Source organism: Erpetoichthys calabaricus, chromosome 14 (assembly GCF_900747795.2).
Source record: "Erpetoichthys calabaricus chromosome 14, fErpCal1.3, whole genome shotgun sequence".
NCBI classification, from domain to species: domain Eukaryota; kingdom Metazoa; phylum Chordata; class Cladistia; order Polypteriformes; family Polypteridae; genus Erpetoichthys; species Erpetoichthys calabaricus.
This window is the reverse complement of record NC_041407.2, coordinates 80,000,403-80,020,340: the sequence shown is the minus strand read 5'-3', so window position 1 is coordinate 80,020,340 and position 19,938 is coordinate 80,000,403. Positions and strand designations below refer to the sequence as shown.

The following is a 19,938-nucleotide window of genomic DNA, read 5'->3' as shown; positions in this document are numbered from 1 at the left end:
TGGATCTTGTTTCATTAATCCAGAGAAGAAAAAGAAAGCAGTCAAAAATTAAAAAAATCACTCAAAGAGAAAAAAAATATTTGCTGCTCCTTATGAAACTTTACTTTCATGAAATCACCCAAACCATTCAGAAGGCAGTGGCTTGTGCTTCAATACTGCTGACAAGGGGCTTCAGGGGCCCAAAGACTACGTCACAATAATGAAAAGGCAACATTCAGAAAGGAGCTAGGAACTATGGTAATCATGGAAAGCTCCAATTTTTAGATGAATGGTTTTCTGACCATTTTTCATTTCACATTTACAACATAATGGCTTTTTGTAACAAACTCAGATTCCACTCACAGAGGACTAGAGCCGTTCCTGACACTACTGCATGCAAGGCAGAAACCAGCCTCTGATGAGATGCCAGTTCCTTCCATGACCTACTCATGCATAGACCCACCAATAAGTCAGAGACAGACATTTTTTGATCATGTGGGAGGAAACCTACTCCCCAAGTATCTGGGAAAAGACCCAAATGGGCATGGAGGAAATGTATAAACTCCACACAAACATGGATTCAAACCCAGAGCCCTATGGCACAAACCAATACATCATATTTTGCTAAGTTGTTGGCATGTTTTGGAAAACCAATAAATGTCATTGTGGCAGTGTAGTGTTGGATCAGTGCTAACATATTTACTTTGGTGTCAATACCAGTTTTCGGAATTCTATACTACAGCCAATTTAGTACTGGATAACCTCTCATTTCCCACAAACCCCCAGCTTCCCTGCTCCAACTCACAACCATGTGCCTCCCTGCTTCACCACACTCCATAAATCAATACTCCCCCTTGGAAGTCTCAAGCATGTTTATATTAATATATGGGAGTGGAAGAGATCCCCCCCTTGGTGAATTGAGCTAAAGGTTATACGTGTATTTCATTAGGGGATGGATCGGCCATTGTGATTGGGCAACTAAATGACTAAGGGCAAGGTGCTTTAAAACAGGGGTCCCCACCTCCAGTCCTGGAGGAGCACAGTGGCTGCAGGTTTTCATGCCTTTTCTTAATTAGTGATATGTTTCTGCTCCTAATTAACTCATTTTGAATTAATTTATTGGAAAAAACATGGAGTTGCTGGGATTTGAATGCAAAACCCTGCATCTAACTTACCTAATCTCGTCAACTGAATTTGCTCCAAGCCTTCCTTCATGACTGGGTTAGCATAAAGAGTGAAATTAGGATGTATGGAGGCCACTCCATGTCTGGGTCAAGTTCTACCAGCCAACACACTGGATTCTGAACATAAATGCAGCCACTAATGTAGATTCCCAAGCAGCACAGAGTCAACATTCACTCTGAGAGTGGAAGACCATCTTAAATTGTTAAATTACGTGACTGAACTCCAACCTGCTTCGACATGGCCTAGAAATGCCCAAATGCATTCTTGTCATTTTAGGATTGCCATCCACTTTTAACTCGTCAATCGAATTCAGAGTGTGGGGTGTTAAATATACATATAATGTGGAGTTTGAATATTCCACGTTTCCTTGTTTGTTTATTTTTTTGCCCAGGTTTAATCCCCCTTTCCCAAGGAAGATTTAATTGATTGCCCACTCTAAATCATCCATGTATGTGCAAGTGTAGTGGTGTAACCAAAGATGGATAAGAAGGGTCTTGACTTGTGCTCAGGGTCAACAGTGCCCTGTAATCATAAGCTCGGTTTTAGTAGGGCTCAGAAAAATAGATACAGTACAAGAACAACATTTTATTATATATATATATATATATATATATATATATATATATATATATATATATATAGCACATTTTCATACAACCAAACAATGAAGCTCAAAGTGCTTTACATGATTAAGAAAGAAAAAAAATATATAAAATAAGAATTAAAATAAGACACTAATTAACATAGACTAAAAGTAAGGTCCGATGGCCAGGGAGGACGGAAAAAACAAAAAAGAAACTCCAGACGGCTGGAGAAAAAATAAAATCTGCAGGGGTTCCAGGCCATGAAACCGCCCAGCCCCCTCTAGGCATTCTACCTAACAAACGATCAGTCCTCATTGTATTCAGGGTTCTCATGGAAGAACTTGATGATGACGGTCATGTCTGGTACAAAGAGTCCGTGTCCCTTCCTAATGTTCAAAAGACTGAACAGTAATGAAAAGGCTGATGATTCCAATCCCACCCTCCTGGGTGACCCCATGCATGTCAGCTCACCAGCCTGTGGTTCTATAATAGAAAAATTTGTACTACATACTTGTGATCTGAACACAAGCCCCTAGTTTTATTCAAAATTTTGTAAAAATATGGTAATGGAAGGGGTTGGGGGGGGGGGAGAGATGATGGATAGGGGTTTACATAATAACACAGCATACTCAAACCTGCTCCAACTCCAAAGCCTATACTGCTTGCAAGGCAAGAACAGAGCCACAACAAGGATCTGGTCCACCGCAGGTTTGGCTTTCCATACTTCAACCACACTAATCCGATTTATGTACACAAGCCAAATTGCCCTAAACGACCAGTTGGGTGAAACAAACACGGGGCTCAAACCCACACCTAAAATAAAAAGTCTTATGCTCACATTAAGCAGAACTGTAAAAGGAATAAAGTGGCTGGATATCTGTGAACTCATAACATAGCTGAATCTGTCTCGTCTTCTAGTGTTTTAGTTAAGTGTGACAGAAGCACAAAAATGTAGTCATTTATTTAATTGAACAAGAAGGCTATTAATGAAAATTAATAAGCTTGGAGAAGAAAAAAAAAAAACACACCCATTAAAACTAGCAGTCATCAGCACAGCTACTCCCTCAGTGACACATTCTCCAATAATCATCGTTCATGTCTACAAGACGGATCTTGAATACCAGTCTTTTGGTCTGCCTTTCTCCAGGAAGGAAACACTACATCCCATTCCTCTCAGGAAAATGCATTAAAAAGCACGAAAAAGGAAATAAAGTACTAGATATACAAGTACTGGAACTGGGTTCCCAACTGAAAGGCCTCATTTCAACATAAGCACAAGCAGTGCCCTGAAATAAAATTAAAAAGTCTGCTTAATTCAGACCCTGTCCTGGCAGCATCAGGCACAAGGCCTGGACGGGGTGCCTTTCACAGGGCACACACACACACACACACACACACACACATACAGCTATTTGGGAATCACCAACTAGTATAAGGGCTACATCTTTGGAGATGGGAGAAGGTACAAAGTAAAGTAATTGCAGCTGGGCAAAGAGGGGAGAAACTGAAATGGTTAAGCTCTCTTTAGGATGAGACTGATCAGATGAATGCTCTACACTTTAAGTCATTGGGGTTCATACTTCTAAATTAGAACCATCAAAGCGTGGATTAAAAAATACATTTTTGAATAAAAGAGCCAAGGTATAGGTTTCAAGTCTACTAGTTTTGAATAAACATTTATCTAAATCCAAGTCTTGACTGCTTCCCCTTCAATATGATGAGGAACACGCCTCAATATCCTACAAGTTACAGTCCATGTGTACAGCAGTACTCAAACATGGAATACAGCTGTTGGGTGAAACTCCCAAATAGTCCTGGTGTCCAATTCATGCTGGAGTTCAAGAGGAGGACACTTTCCAAAACACTCTGCACATTATAGGGCAATACACCTTTAAACACCATTGGGCAATTTCTAGAACTTTTACACAAGTTGCAGAGCACATTCTCAGTTACAGCACTGACAGCATCCATTCTCCTTAATCGAATTGTCTTAGGGGGCCACAAGGCAAAAAAGCAATCCTAGACAAGGCACTGGTCGACTGCAAGGCACACTCAAGCACACCCCTTCACACGGTTTCAGTTTAGGCTCACCGTTTAATGGAACACGCACCTTCTTAAGATAGCAGAGGGAAGCCCAAACAGGCACAGTGTGCAAAACTACACGTCGATAGTAACCAGACTGATTTCTGACCAGTACTAACCACTGTGCCACCGCCAATGTTAAAGAATATTGAATGATCAAATTCAAACAGCTAAGCAGAGGTGGTGTTACTTCTCATCTGTCAAAGCCTGTCCATTTCAGCTGCTGTAATAATGTAAGATATACAGATCCCTCTACATCCTGCTGGAAGAGCCTACCAACAATATTCAGAAACCCGTCCGGATCAGCCCATTGCCCCAAACCTTAATATGGGTATTCTGGATATACAGTTATGTGCCGACTTACAGCTCCATATGTGACCGGCCATTTGGCAATATGTTGGTCACAAAGTGTACAGATCATTGCAACTGAGGCTCTGCTTTGGGTTACCGGTCATACTTTACGTGCTGGTACAGATTAAAACAAACCGATACAAGAATCTCAACAACCTTTTTTTTCCTTCCAGGGTGCCGCATATCCCTTTTGAGCCGCCGCTCACTCCGCCACCCACACTGCTGTTTACGTGGACTACACTGCTCTACTCTTGGAACTCCTGGAGGGAGCCACTTGTCATTCATGTGTCGGTGCTTCATGGCGATCAATTCATTACTTCAATTTTGTTTTTTACTAAAATATTGCTAAATAAAATCACATCCGCTTAAGTTCATAAAGGTGTTTTCTGGAACATGCTCAGTTGCATTTAAAACATTAAAAGTTAAAGAAAAGCTAGTGAGAATGTTACCGGGAGAAGAGAAGGCCTCAGACCTCCACATATCTGAGATGCTTCAACAAGCGCAGAACGTCACTTCCTCCTGCAGCTCCATAGCCACCCACTAAATAATCCCAAGGTACTCCAGGTGTGGATATGAATACAAATGTAATGACAAGAAGCGGGTCTACAATTCAAAGGCTCAATCACGGTTAAGCGTGTACCCTTTTTAGAACACAAGAACGTTATCCAATAGTAGTTTATTTAACAATATTTTAGTGAAAAATACATGGGTTTGTGATGTGAGCATATGACTTGACACGTGAATTATATAACACGAGTAGTATGAGACCTTCTTCCCCATGGATGTTTTGATATGGTTTGCTGTTGTCTAGTTGTTGGTCGCGATTTCAGAAATGTTTTCATGCAAAATGGAGAGAAACAAGACATTAACATTTTTCCTCTGCCATCACTACAAACTGCATGGGGCTAGTTATGAATTATTAAAAACACTTTTGAGCAGAGTATTCCTGTAAGTGCTAATGTGTTAACTAAACACTAGAAATACTAAAAGTATTCATGCATTAAGTGGATCTAGAGGAACAAAATAGTAACAGTTGGTGGTGCTGCTAAAGCACTGGAATGTAAAACGACTAATTCAAATCCCACATTTGACTGTGTGTGACGGAGAACAAGCACCTGCCTTAGAGACATGAAGAAACCGTTGCACCATGGGTTTGTGACGTGGAAGCTGTTTTAGATCATCTCCACTCGTAAGCATTTTCATTGTAACATGGTGGAAAACCTGAGGCAATACCATCAGCATGGACTGCAAAGCAGAAATCAGCCCTGAATGGGATTCCAATGTCAGTTACAGTAAATGGAAACATCTCAATAAAGGTGAAAGGTTTCATCCACACAGCATGGGGCTCAGACCCACACATGTGATTAAGAGCCAGTCACATTACCGAATCAAAAAGCCAGCTATATTAAAGGCATAAAACCCTAAAGTTTGCTGTTGCAACACATTCATAAGGGGTAGCATTAACATTGAGGACTGTATACACCTTGGACACATCCTCAGTGATGGAACCTAGGGTCATTGAGTGTTTCGGGTCTTTAACCATCATACACCCTTCACCTAAATGGCCCGACCAGGAATGATCAATCCATGGCCTGTATCCAAGAAGCTTTGTGGACCATGGATCACCCCTCCTGACCCAAAGCCATCTGGAAGCTTCTTCTATAGCCTTCAGGATGCTCTTGATGGCAATACCAAGGTTCTTGGGGGTCCAGTATAAGGACTGGCTAATGTATCGGCAGCCCACTACATTTAGTATTTTTTTGGCATTCACAGACCAAATTCTCATACTTTCATTTGCCTCCTACATTCAGTCCTGACAGGGAACGTTTAGTCCCAGTATGACCACTTGCCTTGTTGTAGACATCTGGACAATGTCTGAACTGAGGGTGGTTACTGCGGTGGCATCTGGGAGTCTAAGCTGCTGTCCTGGGTTGACCAACAGCTGCCAGTCTCAAGAGTTGGGTGTATAACTGCGGTTATAACTTCTCCCCTCCCCTTTACAAATATAACAACCTGCTTTGTTGGCTGGATGCTTTTACGGTTAGCAAATCCTGCGCCTATGGGATTTGCAAAACATCTCGACAATTAAAGATTTAGAAAAATAATTAAACAGAAAAGACCACTGAAATCTTCAACTTCAATAAAGACTACATGCTTGCATCAAGCTAATAAATTAAACATTAACTGCAGATAAAAGGACAGCATGGTGGCACAGTGCTTAATGCTGTCATGTCCCAGCTCAAGAGGTCCAGATTCAATACCTGACCCAGTCAGGGTGCATGGAGTTTGCACATTCTTCTGTTCTCCATGTGGTCCGCAAGCCCAACTCTGATGCCCTCCTACATTCCTAGGAAGTCTGGCTGACTGGAGACTTCTACTCATGGAGTATGTCAGATTTGCTGACCATAGTCACTGATCTTGTCACCAGACCATGTCAATTTATATGAGAGGGAGTTATGCTTACTCCTTTCTGCCATTTCTTCTCTTCTTCAGGAGTCAAGGCTGGGGCTGTCACAAAACAGGGCCTGTTAAAGCCCATTAAGGCATTCCTTGTGTGATTTTGGACAATACACAAAATAAATTGCTTTTGTGACCGCCAAAAGTGTACTGCCTGGCAGAGCGTGTGCTGTATGAAAGGTTAACAGCTACAGCAACATCAGGTACATTGTTGAACCCCCTCCCTTTTATCCCCCCCGTTTTGTTCTAGTACATAAAACACAAGACACACAAGCCTTTGTTCTGTACGTTGTGATAAGCTGCCCGGACACAGACAGACGGACACCATATTCAAGTCCACCACACGTTTATTGTACATCATATACACAGTTCAATAAGTGCACAAACCCAGTGCCAAAGCACCAATCTCCCCAAAAGTCCAGGCTCTCACTCAGTCTCAACTACTCGTCAGGCCGCCTCCTCTCCTGCCTCGCAACCTTGTCCACTCCTCACCCGACTCCAGTCCTTCTCTGCAGGGAGGCGGCCCCTTTTATAAGTGCCCGGATGGGCTCCAGGTGATCCCCGACACTCCCTAGACACTCCCTTGTGTGGCGGAAGTGCCGGCTGTGTTCCCGGAAGCCCTCCGGGTGTTCCCAAACTTCTTCCCCCCAGTACTTCCTGGTGTGGCGGAAGTGTTGGGGTTCTGGGTCCTTCAGGCATGGGGGCGCCCCCTGGCGGAGACCACGGGCCCCTACAGGGTTGGGCTTCCAAGCCCTGCACCCGTGGCCCTCAAAGAAACCAGGGCGGCTACCCCCTCGTGGTCCGGAGGAGGAATGAGCCCTCCTCCTGTCCTCCTGGGCGTCCCGGCTGGGCACCACCCCCAGCCGCGTGCCACAACGTGTAGGTCAAAACATGTTTGTCCCTTATTCCTCATTGCTACATTCTATGCATTGTACTAACAGAGGAGCGTCTGCTGGTTGTTAGCACTCATGCACACACAGCCACACCGCTACGACTAAAGGCAAACCTGTTTGATTTTATTGGAGCGAGTCGGGGTATGTCACATTAGGCCTTTGGCTTCACAGCAATGAATCGCCAACTGCCTCTGACTCGCTAAGACTGTTAATGAAGCTTGAAGCTGAAAAACTGCTGGAAAAGACATGTATTGTGACATGGCCTTAAACTGGCAGCTGTCATGGACTGATGCCCCCTGTCAGAGGTGGGTAGTAATGAGTTTCACTTACTCCGTTACATTTACTTGAGTAACTTTTTAAAAAAAAATCGTACTTGTAAGAGTAGTTTTACTGCACCATACTTTTTACTTTAGCACACTTGTGAAGTCTTACTGTGCTACATTGGGCAACACTCGACTCGTTACTCTCTCCCCCCCCCCCCCCCCCCCAATATATACGCTGTATTTCAAACATGCACCGCGGGAAGGCGGCCGCCGCGTATTCTTTAGCTAAAACTCTATAAACCGTTTCCCATTCATTCTCTATGGTAGTAGTAAACCACTCCCGATGCGATCTATTTTCTACCACTTCCGTTTCGGGGGGCGCTGTTCTGCGCTTTTCGCCGCTCTGCCAGCCTGCCTGCCTGCAGTGTCTGCCTTCATAGACTTGCTGGGGCGTTTTTCTTTTTTGTCTTAAGTAAATCATTAAGTTTAAAATGTCGATCGCGGTTATTTTTGTTGATTGATAAATGCTTTCATTTATTATATCTAATAATGTTATTAAGTAGTCGCTATTTTGCCTGTTGCATACAATCTAATAATAATAAATTATATTTCACATCTAGCGTCTTTCACATCTATCTCCACTCTCACTTCCCGCTTGCACGCGTGTGTCGATTGATATATGATTTGATGGATTTCTTTTTGACATAATTCTCCGAGTTGTAAAATACATAAACATTATATATAAAACGAAACTACTATATAGCTAATACTGTTGTGCATCTGTCTAGCGCCTTCTCTGTCTGCCTATTATATAAGTGCCTTCCCTATCTATCCGTTTATCTAGTGCCTTTCACATGTGAATGTACTCTCACTGCCTGCTTGCCTTTCTGCAGCACCTGCCATATAGTGCCTTTCACATCTATCTATCCATCCCTCTGTTTTTTTTTTTCTCCTGACAGTTTGATATCTTCTATTATACAGCTCCTTCCCAGTTTATCTATCTAGTAACTTCTCTGTCTGTGCATTATTCAGAGATCTGTCTGACAGTGTATCTCTTACAGAACTTAAAAATAAGAACAGTTATAAGGACACTTGTTCATGTTAATTGCAGTCTCAATTTTTACATTTTTTTAAAAAAAGCATCCTACATCTATTATACAGTGACTGTGTCAACTATCCGCGACTGGCCAGTCAAGGTAAAGGGAGACTTCTTGTATGTGCACAAGCTGCCTTGTTTTAATGTTATTTTCTATCAGCTGTGTTATTTGGAGGGCAAGTGAATATGCAGTATTATAGTGTCAGTGTACAGCTTGTCACTGTTCAAACATACTGTACATGTTACCTACTGTAGGTATTGGCTTCAAAAGCTTTGTTGTGAAAAACTGAGATTTGGAACTGTGTGTTATTTATTTTTACTCTATTTTATTATTTGGAAATAGCAGAATTTGCACATTATTTTATACTGTTGTCTGTCTTATTACAACATTTTTAAAAAATAAGTCCTTTATTACGATCAAACAGTTACTCAGTACTGGAGTAGTCTTTTCAACAAGTACTTTTTTGCTCTTACTCGAGTAATTTTTTGGATGACTACTTTTTACTTCTACTTGAGTAATATTATTTTGAAGTAACGCTACTCTTAGTTGAGTACAATTTTTGGCTACTCTACCCACCTCTGCCCCCTGTAGCAGTCGTTTCTGCCTTGCACTCCAGTGTGCAAACTACTCAGACAATACAACTTATTTTTTGTATAGCGCTCTTCACCAATTGCAGGCACAAATCTCAGTTAAAATGCAAGTATAAATTATACTAATTACTAAACACAGAGCTGGCACAGATATATGGGCAGATTTATAACATCATAAAAAGAATGAGGTAGAACTGATTAAACATAAACGGAACTCAACTTCTGCTAATGAATTAATTATGATGGGCAAAGGTTTTGAATTTGGGTCACTAGAGTGGCAGGAGATCAGTGCCAACTTCTCTACCACCTTAATAATCAAAGTGTGCAATGGGGAGTTCAATTCTAAGTGGAATGAGTACATTTAAAAAATGTCAGGAACTTGGATGTATTTGCAGATTAATAAGCCGATTTTACAAAATGCATTTTTTTTAAAGCAAACAACTCCAGTTTTTAGACAATTATTTTACAGCAGTCCATTTAAATCGATCCATTCACAATGCCAAGGCTTTGTAACTTGCCATTCAGTACCAACCGTTACTTTCATCACATCAGTCATGAAGTGAGCAAAGTAACATTTGCGCTCCTGTCCGGGTTTACTATAAGCTGCATAAAAAAAGATAAAGAAACCAAGGCGGCCGAAGTGAATCTTATTCTGCATCTTCATTTGAGAGGCGCAAATTTTACGAATCCAGAACAAGATTATAAAGAAGCAAATGGATTCTTTTATTTAAAAAAAAAAAAAAAAGGGGGTCCTTTCACAGATCTCCCACTTCAAACACTTTTTGGTGCGGGGGTCCAGTAGATTCATTCTTTAAAAGAAATTCATTGTAAAAGGATTCAAAGAGAGGAATTTAATCCCCCAGTAAGCATGCAACAATTAGCTTTAGAATGGCGGTTTCTTTCACCCCCTAATGAGTACTTGTGGTGTTCAGGTTTTTCCTTTTTAAGGGGACTTAAGGCAAAGATTTTCAGACAACAATGTTTAGTTATTTTCATAAAATGTGCATCTTCAAGATAAAAAGGATTTTAAGAGTACATAAGAGGTAACAAAAAAATAGGAGTGCTGAAATGACTGAATTTCCAGCAGATAAAATTACATTTATAAGACAGCTCATGTTGTAAAGCCTTCTTCATCTTAGCAATAATGGAGCTACTGGTGCAACAATACAGTTTTTCAAACACTTGGATCTGATAAAAGTTAACAATACTGCTATGACTTTAAGCCAAATCAAGAAGCTTTATGAAATATGACAAAACTAAAAACACACCAGGAAGGAGACTCTACTTCAGTTACTGTCCAATATGACATTTGGGCAATGTTGAAAAATTAGACCGAAATTATGCTGAGCTAAACATTTATGGTTTGGTTAGAGTAGAGCTGTGCTAATCACATTTATTTAATTTATTTATTTTAATAAGAGAAAAAAAAAAAAAAAAAAAAAGCATTGATGCCTGAAATAGGAATATTATAGGAAATTATAATTCAAAACCCCATTCATATGGCTTATTTCTAAAAATCTTCCAAAAGAATAAACTCAAAAGTATTGTCACGTGTACTAGTGTGTATATGTTACCGGCAACGTATGAAATGCAGGCATTGTATAGAATGCCTGGCATGTTTAGGCAAAATAGGAAATATCCAAATTATTTTAATATTATATATACTTTCCCCTAGGCATTGTATGTAATACCTAGGCATTATATAGAATGACAAATGCTATTTAGGCAAAGTATGGTCTTTTGGCATTGCATAGAATGCCTAGGAAATGCGTGACATATTAAATCGTTTCATACTTTGATATCCAATTTTCGGCATTCTATACAATGCCTGCATTTCATACATTGCCGGTAACATATATATAATAAATAAATAAATAAAAACACACACAGAGTACATAATTATAGCACTGCAAGGTTGTGCAGCAGTAGTGCTGCCACCTCATGGATCCACCACATGGATCCCAAGTGTGCTCACTGCCCCGTATGTAGTTTGCACATTTCCATGGTGTCCGCCTGTTTTTTCTCTCTCAGGGTCCTCCCATTTTCCTCCCACATGCCATGGACACACATGGCAGCACATTAGAGGTTTGCGTGAACTACTCTGCAGACCAACAGCAGCTCATCCAGAGTTGCTTCCTGCTTTGCGGTTGGTCTAACTAAGGAAGCCTGGAGCCCGCAGTACCCCCTGAAATGGATTAGGCAGAGGTAGAGAACAGACATGTGGTATTATAAAATGATATTGGGTAACCAACTTTCTAAAAACACAAAGCTGCCAAGGCATTTATTAAAAGGGCGCTTCATGCTTTTAAGTAGAAGGACATTAGGTAAGCGAATCTCCAGAAAAGAACCTGAACTGTAAAATGCCTTGCACAGAGTTCTCATCCTTATGTAGTAAATTGGTTGCCAACAAGAGTCAGGTGCTGTGGAACTTGAATTTCTTTAAATAAAGCAATAGGCCTTACAATGTCAGGGTTTTCATTCATAAAGCATATTTAATAGCAAATCCCAGCGCCACACGTTTTACAGGAGGACACCAAACACCAGCACTCATAATTAACTGCAGGGTCTTAGGTGTTGGAGAGATTTCTCGTGGCATTCTGGATTCCTATCTCACGTCTGACTATTGCCAGTGTGAAGTCTGCATGTCCCCCCAGTGTCTGTATTGGATTTTCTCTGGTGTACTTTGGCGTTAAACCCCAGTCCCAAAGACACCAAGTCAGCTGGCAATCCCTCAATTAGCTCAAGTGTTGGCGAGTGAGCCTTGTAGTGGACTGGCACCCGGTCAACAGCCATTCCCTGCTGCTGCCCTCCCACAGTCCTGAATTGATTAAGTGTGATAGAGGAGATTTCTCATGTGTATGTGAACACCACCCACGGAAAAAGGAAACACAAAAGTAAAATAAGATAAGTAAAATAAATTGGTTTACTGCCAAGCAAATTCCAATAGATGCAAATTGTTTCTGATTTCATCTTTTTATACTGATAATTCCTGGAGTGCAGAACGGTGTTCTTTCACTTCTTCTGCACGTCCTCTACACAAATGGTTGTCGTCATAAATTTGAAAACAGGTTCACATTAAAATTTGCTGATGACTCTGAGCTTGTTAGCCTACTGAATGAAAATGAAACTGGTCACGGTCCAGTGGTGGATGACTCCATTAACTGGTGTGAGGAGTCTTTTCTACGCCTAAACATAACAAAAACTAAGGAACTTATAATTGATTTCAGAAGATTCACCATTCACCCAGAAGAAACAATCGGAGACCTAACAGTGGAGACTGTTGACAGTTATGAATATCTGCAGACAATCAGGGGCTCACAACTGACTTATAAAAGGAATGCACAGAGTCATCTGCAAAGAGGGGACAGCAGGACCTCCACTGTGTAAGGAAGCCAAGTCTTCTTAGTGAAAATCCTACTATTATGACACTCTTTGAGTTGGTCTTTACTTATGTTCTGCTGGCTTACTTTTGGAAATCTTAATGCCAGCAACAAAAATAAAATAAATCAAATTGTAAAATAGAGCAGTAAAATAAGGTCAAAATGACTAACAAGCAAGTATTAGGGAAAGCAGAGAGTATTCTGTCAGTCAGGACTCGCCCACTACATTCTCAATTACAGTTGTTGCCATCAGGTCACACATTCAAAAATAAAAAGCATGTGGTTCAAATAGTCCTTCATTCCAACTTCACAGGATGAGCGGGTAGCATTTTCGACAAATTACCAGTCAAATCTATATGTCTTAATATATTTGATCTAAAGTTTCACCACAAGTATTATGCTCACTTCTACATTTTATTTATTTGTAATAAGTTGATGTGCAATGGTTGCATTCTTTCTTGATGCATTTTTACTGTTATGTTGTGTTTTCTCTGTAAAACCTGCTGACAAACCAAATTTCCATCTTGGGACAATAAAATTGAATTGTACAGATTTAGTACAACAATATACTGTAAATATCACTCTCAATAGATAGGTAGACAAAGAACTAGATCATAGAGAAACAGATATGTAAGGCAGTATATAAAAAGGAGTGTTGCTACACAAACCAACAGAAAGACAGAAACATGAAAGGCACAGATAGAGAGACAGATTCTTAAAAATAAAAGGTGCCAAGCCAAAGTGGTTCTTCAGAATGATGCCACAGGGGAACCATTTTTGGTTTCTAAAAGAACCATCTACAAGAAGGTTCCAGAAAGAGCTTTAATTTATTTAGATTCATAAGTTAAGAGCAGGCTAAGTTCAGCTTTTTGTGATCTGTTGTATGCTGCTAGGTAGACATCTATCTGTTTTGCCCATGTATTAGGAACTTTTTCCAAGCCAAAAGAACCAATTTCATATCCAACTTACCCTTTCCAGAACCAAATGGGTGTTTGTCAAGCAATGGGTCAATGAGGACCCAATACTCAGTAAAGTGTCATTTAAGAACCATGATTTTTAAGAAGATAGGATAGATAATGACTGAGTGACCAGGAATTGTCGCTATGTCGGAGCCATCAGCACCAGTTTAAAGTCAAACACTTCACCACCAGCCACACTGTCTTAAGTTGTAAAGGAGATTCAAGAATAAAAATTTAATTCCATCTTAGGTCTCGAAACAGCCCCCAGGAAAAACCTCCGGGACACGCTTATCAGTAGCCCACAAAATGGCAACAAACTTAAAAGGAAATGCCCCACTGTTTATTCTGATGTTTATTGCAGTTATAAAATGTGCACTCAATGGCACCCCTATAACTCCAGCCAATAAAACTGTGCATTTAAAACGCAATTAAATCAGGCAACTGCCTTTAACTTTCAGGCCTTGAACATACATGCGGGGGTAATGCTGGAGACATACCGGTAGACTTACGATTATTCTGTGATATTGGAGGCTTAAAGGAATGGAAGTCCTTTCACAACTAAACTGTGCCTAAAACAGGCAACCTCAAAATGTGTGATGCTAGGAGGAATTATTTGCCTCCACATTAATGAGTTTTAAAATGCTATTTCTCACCCTGTTGCTGTGCACTTAATGGATCTTTGAAAATAATAATACATTTAATTTATACAGTGCCTTTCCCCATGCAAAAATAAGGTCTTTTTAATGTGAACTACATAGATGTACCGCTGAAATAGTAGAGAAAATGAAACAAGAAACTTTGAAAGCATTCGCAATATTCAAATATTAGCATATAAGAGGGGCAGTCAAGGACCCCCTAAAGACAAGGAAGCAGGTTTTTTTTTTTGGTAATGAGTGGCAACAGCTTATCCTTCAGCAGTCGTGACCATAAACAGCATGGCACCAAAATTTCTACAAAATTAAATACAGCCTATAATAAACTGCAAATCTTCCAAATGGAACAAATGTCTGAATTTTTCATTAAGTATGCAGACTGTAGATGCAATTTAGTCAGTGGAGCTTCATTTTTATTGAGGCATTATGATGTTCTCATGTTCTAAGCCACATATTTGAAATACGCGTGCCATGATATTGTATATTAAATGCCCATAACCTCCAGGTGGTGTCATACAAGATCCAGTTTTGGATCCCCATCCATGTGAAGGTTCCAGAAAGAACCTTTATTTATTTAGATCCAAAACATAGCTGTGGACAGATAACAGATTTGTGAAATACCAGTGGGTTTATGATATGAAAGGATTTCTGCTGCATGTAATAACCCAGAGTATGTTTGATCAGTTAGTATCCCACTAGGCAGCCTACTCTACACTCAAAAATGCTGGTTCTTTAAGGTTCTTTACTGGATTATGAGGTTCCTTAAAGAACCATTGTTTGATAAAGCACCATTTCATTCTGGGATGAGTTCTTTATGCTTTGAAAAACTTCCCAATATGTAGAAGAAGAAAAATAAAAACCTGAACCCTTTAATGAATAAGAGAGTACCTAGCAGGGCACCATCAGATTAAGAAAACCTGAATTTGGCCGGTGTTATTAAATGCAGCCAGAGGTCCTCTTAAAATCTGGACCCATCGGTATTTCATAGATATATCACCATCCCTTCATGGTTATTTAATGCATGTTGGCTGTTATGAATCTACATAAAAGGTTCTTTCCGGAACCTTCATGTGGACGGGTCATTTGGGAGCCATAAATGGTTCCCCTGTGGCATTTTATGTGAAGAACCCCTCTGGCATCTTCACTTTTTAAGTGTGCACATTAATGAGTTCCGTTTTGACACCACATATTAATAACCTTTTCATATCCCAATAAACTATTTCATATACAAAGATGCCTTCCCGGAGCGAGATGGTTCTTTGTCAAGCAATAATTCTAAGGGGACCCACAGAGCCCAGTAAAGTGCCATTTTCGAGCCATTGTTAGGGCTGTGTAGTCGACAGGCTGCTTCTTTCCCACATTCTACAGATTACACCATTTATGTATTTTTAAATAAATCTCCCCCAGACATATGCGCGGTGATGTACATGTGCAACAGGGTCGGCTGATCCTCTGCCAAGTACATTTCTGAATGATGGAACAGACATGACCGGGCTGTTTTAATATAACCGTCAACCGTACGGAGGACGACAGCCCCCCGACACGTTCCATTGACTGCGTATATAAAATGTGCGTTTTATTTTCATTGTATAAAACTACGCGTAGGTACGGATGTTGCATTCATTGGCCTGAATGAGATCCCCGCATTTTTGAATTTTGATTTCGTGGAGTACCATTATGAAAACCTTCGCCTTTCTTTTGTAAATTGCATTCCGATTCCAGGCCATCGTATCATCTGTGCAGGCCTTTGCGTTTGGTGAGCATACCCGATGAAGGATGTAGAGATCGTCTTACCTGGTGTACAAAAACATCTACCGGTGTCTCTAACGTGGACCCTTCTCTGCTGGTCATGGACAGAAAACCAAATCCCATCCGGACGTTAAACCATTTGCAGATGCCAGAGCCGACGAATACCCGAGAATCTTCCTCGGCACTAGGCGATTCCTCTTCTTCAGTTATGGCACAACCCCCTTAAAATTACAACAGAAAGGGAAAAAAAAATTCATGCGGATTCTAAAGATGCAGAACACCGACCACCAGCTCACGTACCCGCGTTAAGACAAAGTTACCGGCATTGTAACGGGCCGCCTCCATAACATCTTGCTTTACATAAACCACGTTTGTTTAATAACTGCGACTGCATACGCCGAATGCTTAACGTATGGAACGAATGCTTTTGCAAAAATAAATGTCATTAATATGAAATAAGAGTGCATGCAGGAGCCACCGAATACTTCTTACCGCCGTTATATTTTAATTGGTTTACTTAATAATCTACGTAAAACCAAAATAGAATGCCTTCATTAAAGTTAAAAAAAATGCATCCTCTCGCACATACCGGTGGGCTTTCTTTTCAAGTGATCTCTTTCCATACATCAAATAAAATGCAAAGGTGTTTTCGATTCATTTACCAGCAGCCACAACGCCGTCGATTCCACTTCGCACACGCCTCGCTCGGCTTGCATCAATCCGCTTTATATGGCATCTGCGCATCGGACGTTAATATTGTGCAGTAAACGAAAGAGCACGGACGATACTGATGTCCTCAAATTGCGATTATTTCAAACCATAATTTAATGTACAAGATTAAAAGTGACTGCCAGTATTGATATTAAATCTCGATCGCCTGGTGCTACTAAAGCACTGCAACGGCGTAACATTGAGAGCGTCCATCAGGTCTCGAGCGCCTTTTAAAATGAGTGACTTTAAATCGGCGAATTATGACAAGATCTTCAAAAGCGAGAGTATATTTTTAAAAATATTAAGATGTTACGCTGATAAATATTTATACATTTTTCATTCGGTTAAAACCTAAAGGTTAAAAGGCGCCGCCCTCTCGCTTTGTGCTTACCTAAACATTAAATACACACCCAAAGTAACCTTAGGTAATACCACGGCATGCGTCGCAAACCCACTTTTGTTTTGCATACACGAACGGCCATTTAAAAAAAAATGCTTAACCTGTAAATTGCTGGTTCGAAACCGAGCCCATCCTGCTCACAGCCTTCCAGCCAAGTATTAGCTCCCTTTCCCCCCAGCTCGTTAAGGTCCGAGATGGTGCTAGCGTGCTGCAAGAGCTTTACAAATCAAAAGCTCCAAGAAAGAAACAAAAGCTTTAGCAACATCTTCACCCCCCAACAATGGAGGTTGGAGGTTAGAGGTGGGAGGGCCGGGGGTGAAAGGTTGGATTTTTTAGAAAGAATCCCAAAATTTGAAACACAATGGGGGAAACCCAGCCCCCTTCTTACCCTAAGAATAAACCGCAAAGATCAAACCAACACATAAACAGAAATCAGGCTACCTTCTGCCATGCTGGGTAAGTCCACGGCTCTGGAAGAGTCTTCTCCTATTATCCAGAAATGTATTTTACACTTTCTTTGTCCAAGGTAAAGAATCGTAAGTTTAGGTTGTGTGTGTATTTTTTTTTCTCCCCAATTCCTTTCAATATTTTTACATGTATACACTAAATCCACCCCCCCCCCCCCTGCTCCAACATCCTACCCCCACCTAGTGGGTCAAATCCACGTGATTCTCAATTACAACCTCTTCACTGATAAATTACACATTCCTCAGTGAGGGAGCCCAAATCTGGAAGAGACCAATCACAGGCAGGGACCACCTAGCAGAAAGGCAATGGCTGAGCGAAGCACCCCTCCCCCTCTGCTTGGGACAATATTAAATGACCAGCCCACCCCCCCTCACCAGTTTGGATATAAGATGGTCATTTGGTCACTTCGTCTTGAAGTGGCCATTTAAACAATTAAAGCGGTACCCGTCCACATTCCTCACCTTAATGTCGAAAAGGGGAGGAGGAGCTTCTCTCTATACAATCAGGATCAATTTCCTTTCTTAACCCGCTTAATTTATAGAAAGGTAACAAGAACAATGAAATCGGTGTGACGCTACTCGTATGTGAGCTGGCAAATTCTGAAGAGTGCGACATGCTGACAGTATACGGCTTCATTTTTAAAAATAAAAATTGGCGGCGATAACCGATTTCGTTTAATCGAATTATGTTTGATTCTGCCTATTTAGAATGAATGAATGCAAAGGCACTGGGAATCCTTTGTTTCACTTAAATAACATTTTTAAATCAATTAACAATAGGGAATAGTTTTAATATAAATCAATTAACAAAGCAGCTAAATATTTGGGAAATTAGATCAACGCATTAATCCAATTATCTATCTTGGATTTGATGCGTTGATCTAAAAATTCTAATTGTATACATATGTGTGTGTATGTGCAAATAATAAAAAAATAATTTTGGGGATTTTTTTTTTAAATCACGAGGAAACACCAAATAAAAACCATTTTGTTTTTAGTCACCCTGTACTATTATTTGAACCTTTTCGAGCGTACTATAATCCCGATAGCCACTGTTGCCATCCATTTAGTTCTCACTGTATGGCACACAAGTTAATATAATAATTAAAATGTCGATGGACGCCGATCAGTGCCCGTTGGTGTTCTCAGAATTCATTCTCTGTCTCCGTACGGCAGAGTAACGTGTCAGTGACTAAACTCTTAAGTAGCACTTTGACGTAACGATTTTGGCCCCGTTTTACACATTAGGCCGTTTGGCTTCAGAGCAGCACCTCGGAAGTGGTCTCACTAGGCCCCCGGAGAGGGTGGTCCGTTCGCCCCTTTAAACTGGCGCAAATCTCCGTAGCCGGACGAGCGGATGCCGCGTTCTCCCGGGACTGTGAAAGGCGCGCTGTGAGATGCAAATGCCCAAATTCAGAGGGTTGACTACGGATTGGTGGGGGGGGGGGGGAGGGGTCCGACAAGAGATCGTATCAGCGCGACCCTTCTGCAATGGTCAGTTTAAACTGGACAGGACCAGCCTGGCCAAGAGGAGGGCGATACGTGTGCAGGGAAACGTCCTCCCCAATACACAAAAAACAGTAGGGTGTAATCTGTGCATATGGCCGAACCCTTAGAAAAGCAGAAAATATTTTAAAAGAGGATTACACTGAAAAAAATAAAGCACGTGTAATAGACAAATGCTCAAATTTTGTAAATTCCATAAATTTCATTCGATATACTGTAAAACAATAATTAAGGAAATTGACATAGTATACGAATATTCGAAATAATCTTACTATTCTCAATTAGTTATTTTGAAAGTTTAATCATTAACAGTATTGTTGGTCTTATTTCGTTTTTACATAACAGTTACAGGCACAGTGGCGGTCATTTGCGAACATCCACGGGCGCTGGTTTAGTTGTAACTGATGGTGCAAGCCGAGGTCATCTCCTCTGCGTCGTTTTCATTATGCAGATCTCTTCAAAAAACGGTATGTGTATTATTTTGCCGTTTAACCTTGTTTATCTTTATCGATTTGTTTACACATTGCTCTAATTTTAATATTCATTTCTTTAGTTGACGCGTTAGACAATGTGCAAATCGTACACACGCTGTGCTGTTAGGTGGACATTTCCAGCGAGGGGGGATTGAATCA

General features: G+C 40.6%; 1 protein-coding gene across 1 annotated transcript in view; it reads right to left on the bottom strand.

Moving 5' to 3' along the window:
* Positions 1–18,290, bottom strand: part of LOC114665035 (protein lin-28 homolog A-like) — a 79,465-nt gene extending 61,175 nt beyond the window's left edge. Inside the window, exons 1-2 of the mRNA XM_028819397.2 lie at positions 17,775–18,290; positions 16,268–16,443 (exon numbers count right to left, since the gene is read on the bottom strand). Coding sequence (XP_028675230.1) covers positions 16,268–16,443; positions 17,775–17,784 — 186 coding nt within the window. The 5' untranslated portion in view covers positions 17,785–18,290. The remainder of the gene's footprint in view (positions 1–16,267; positions 16,444–17,774) is intronic.
* Between the last annotated feature and the right edge of the window lie 1,648 nt (positions 18,291–19,938).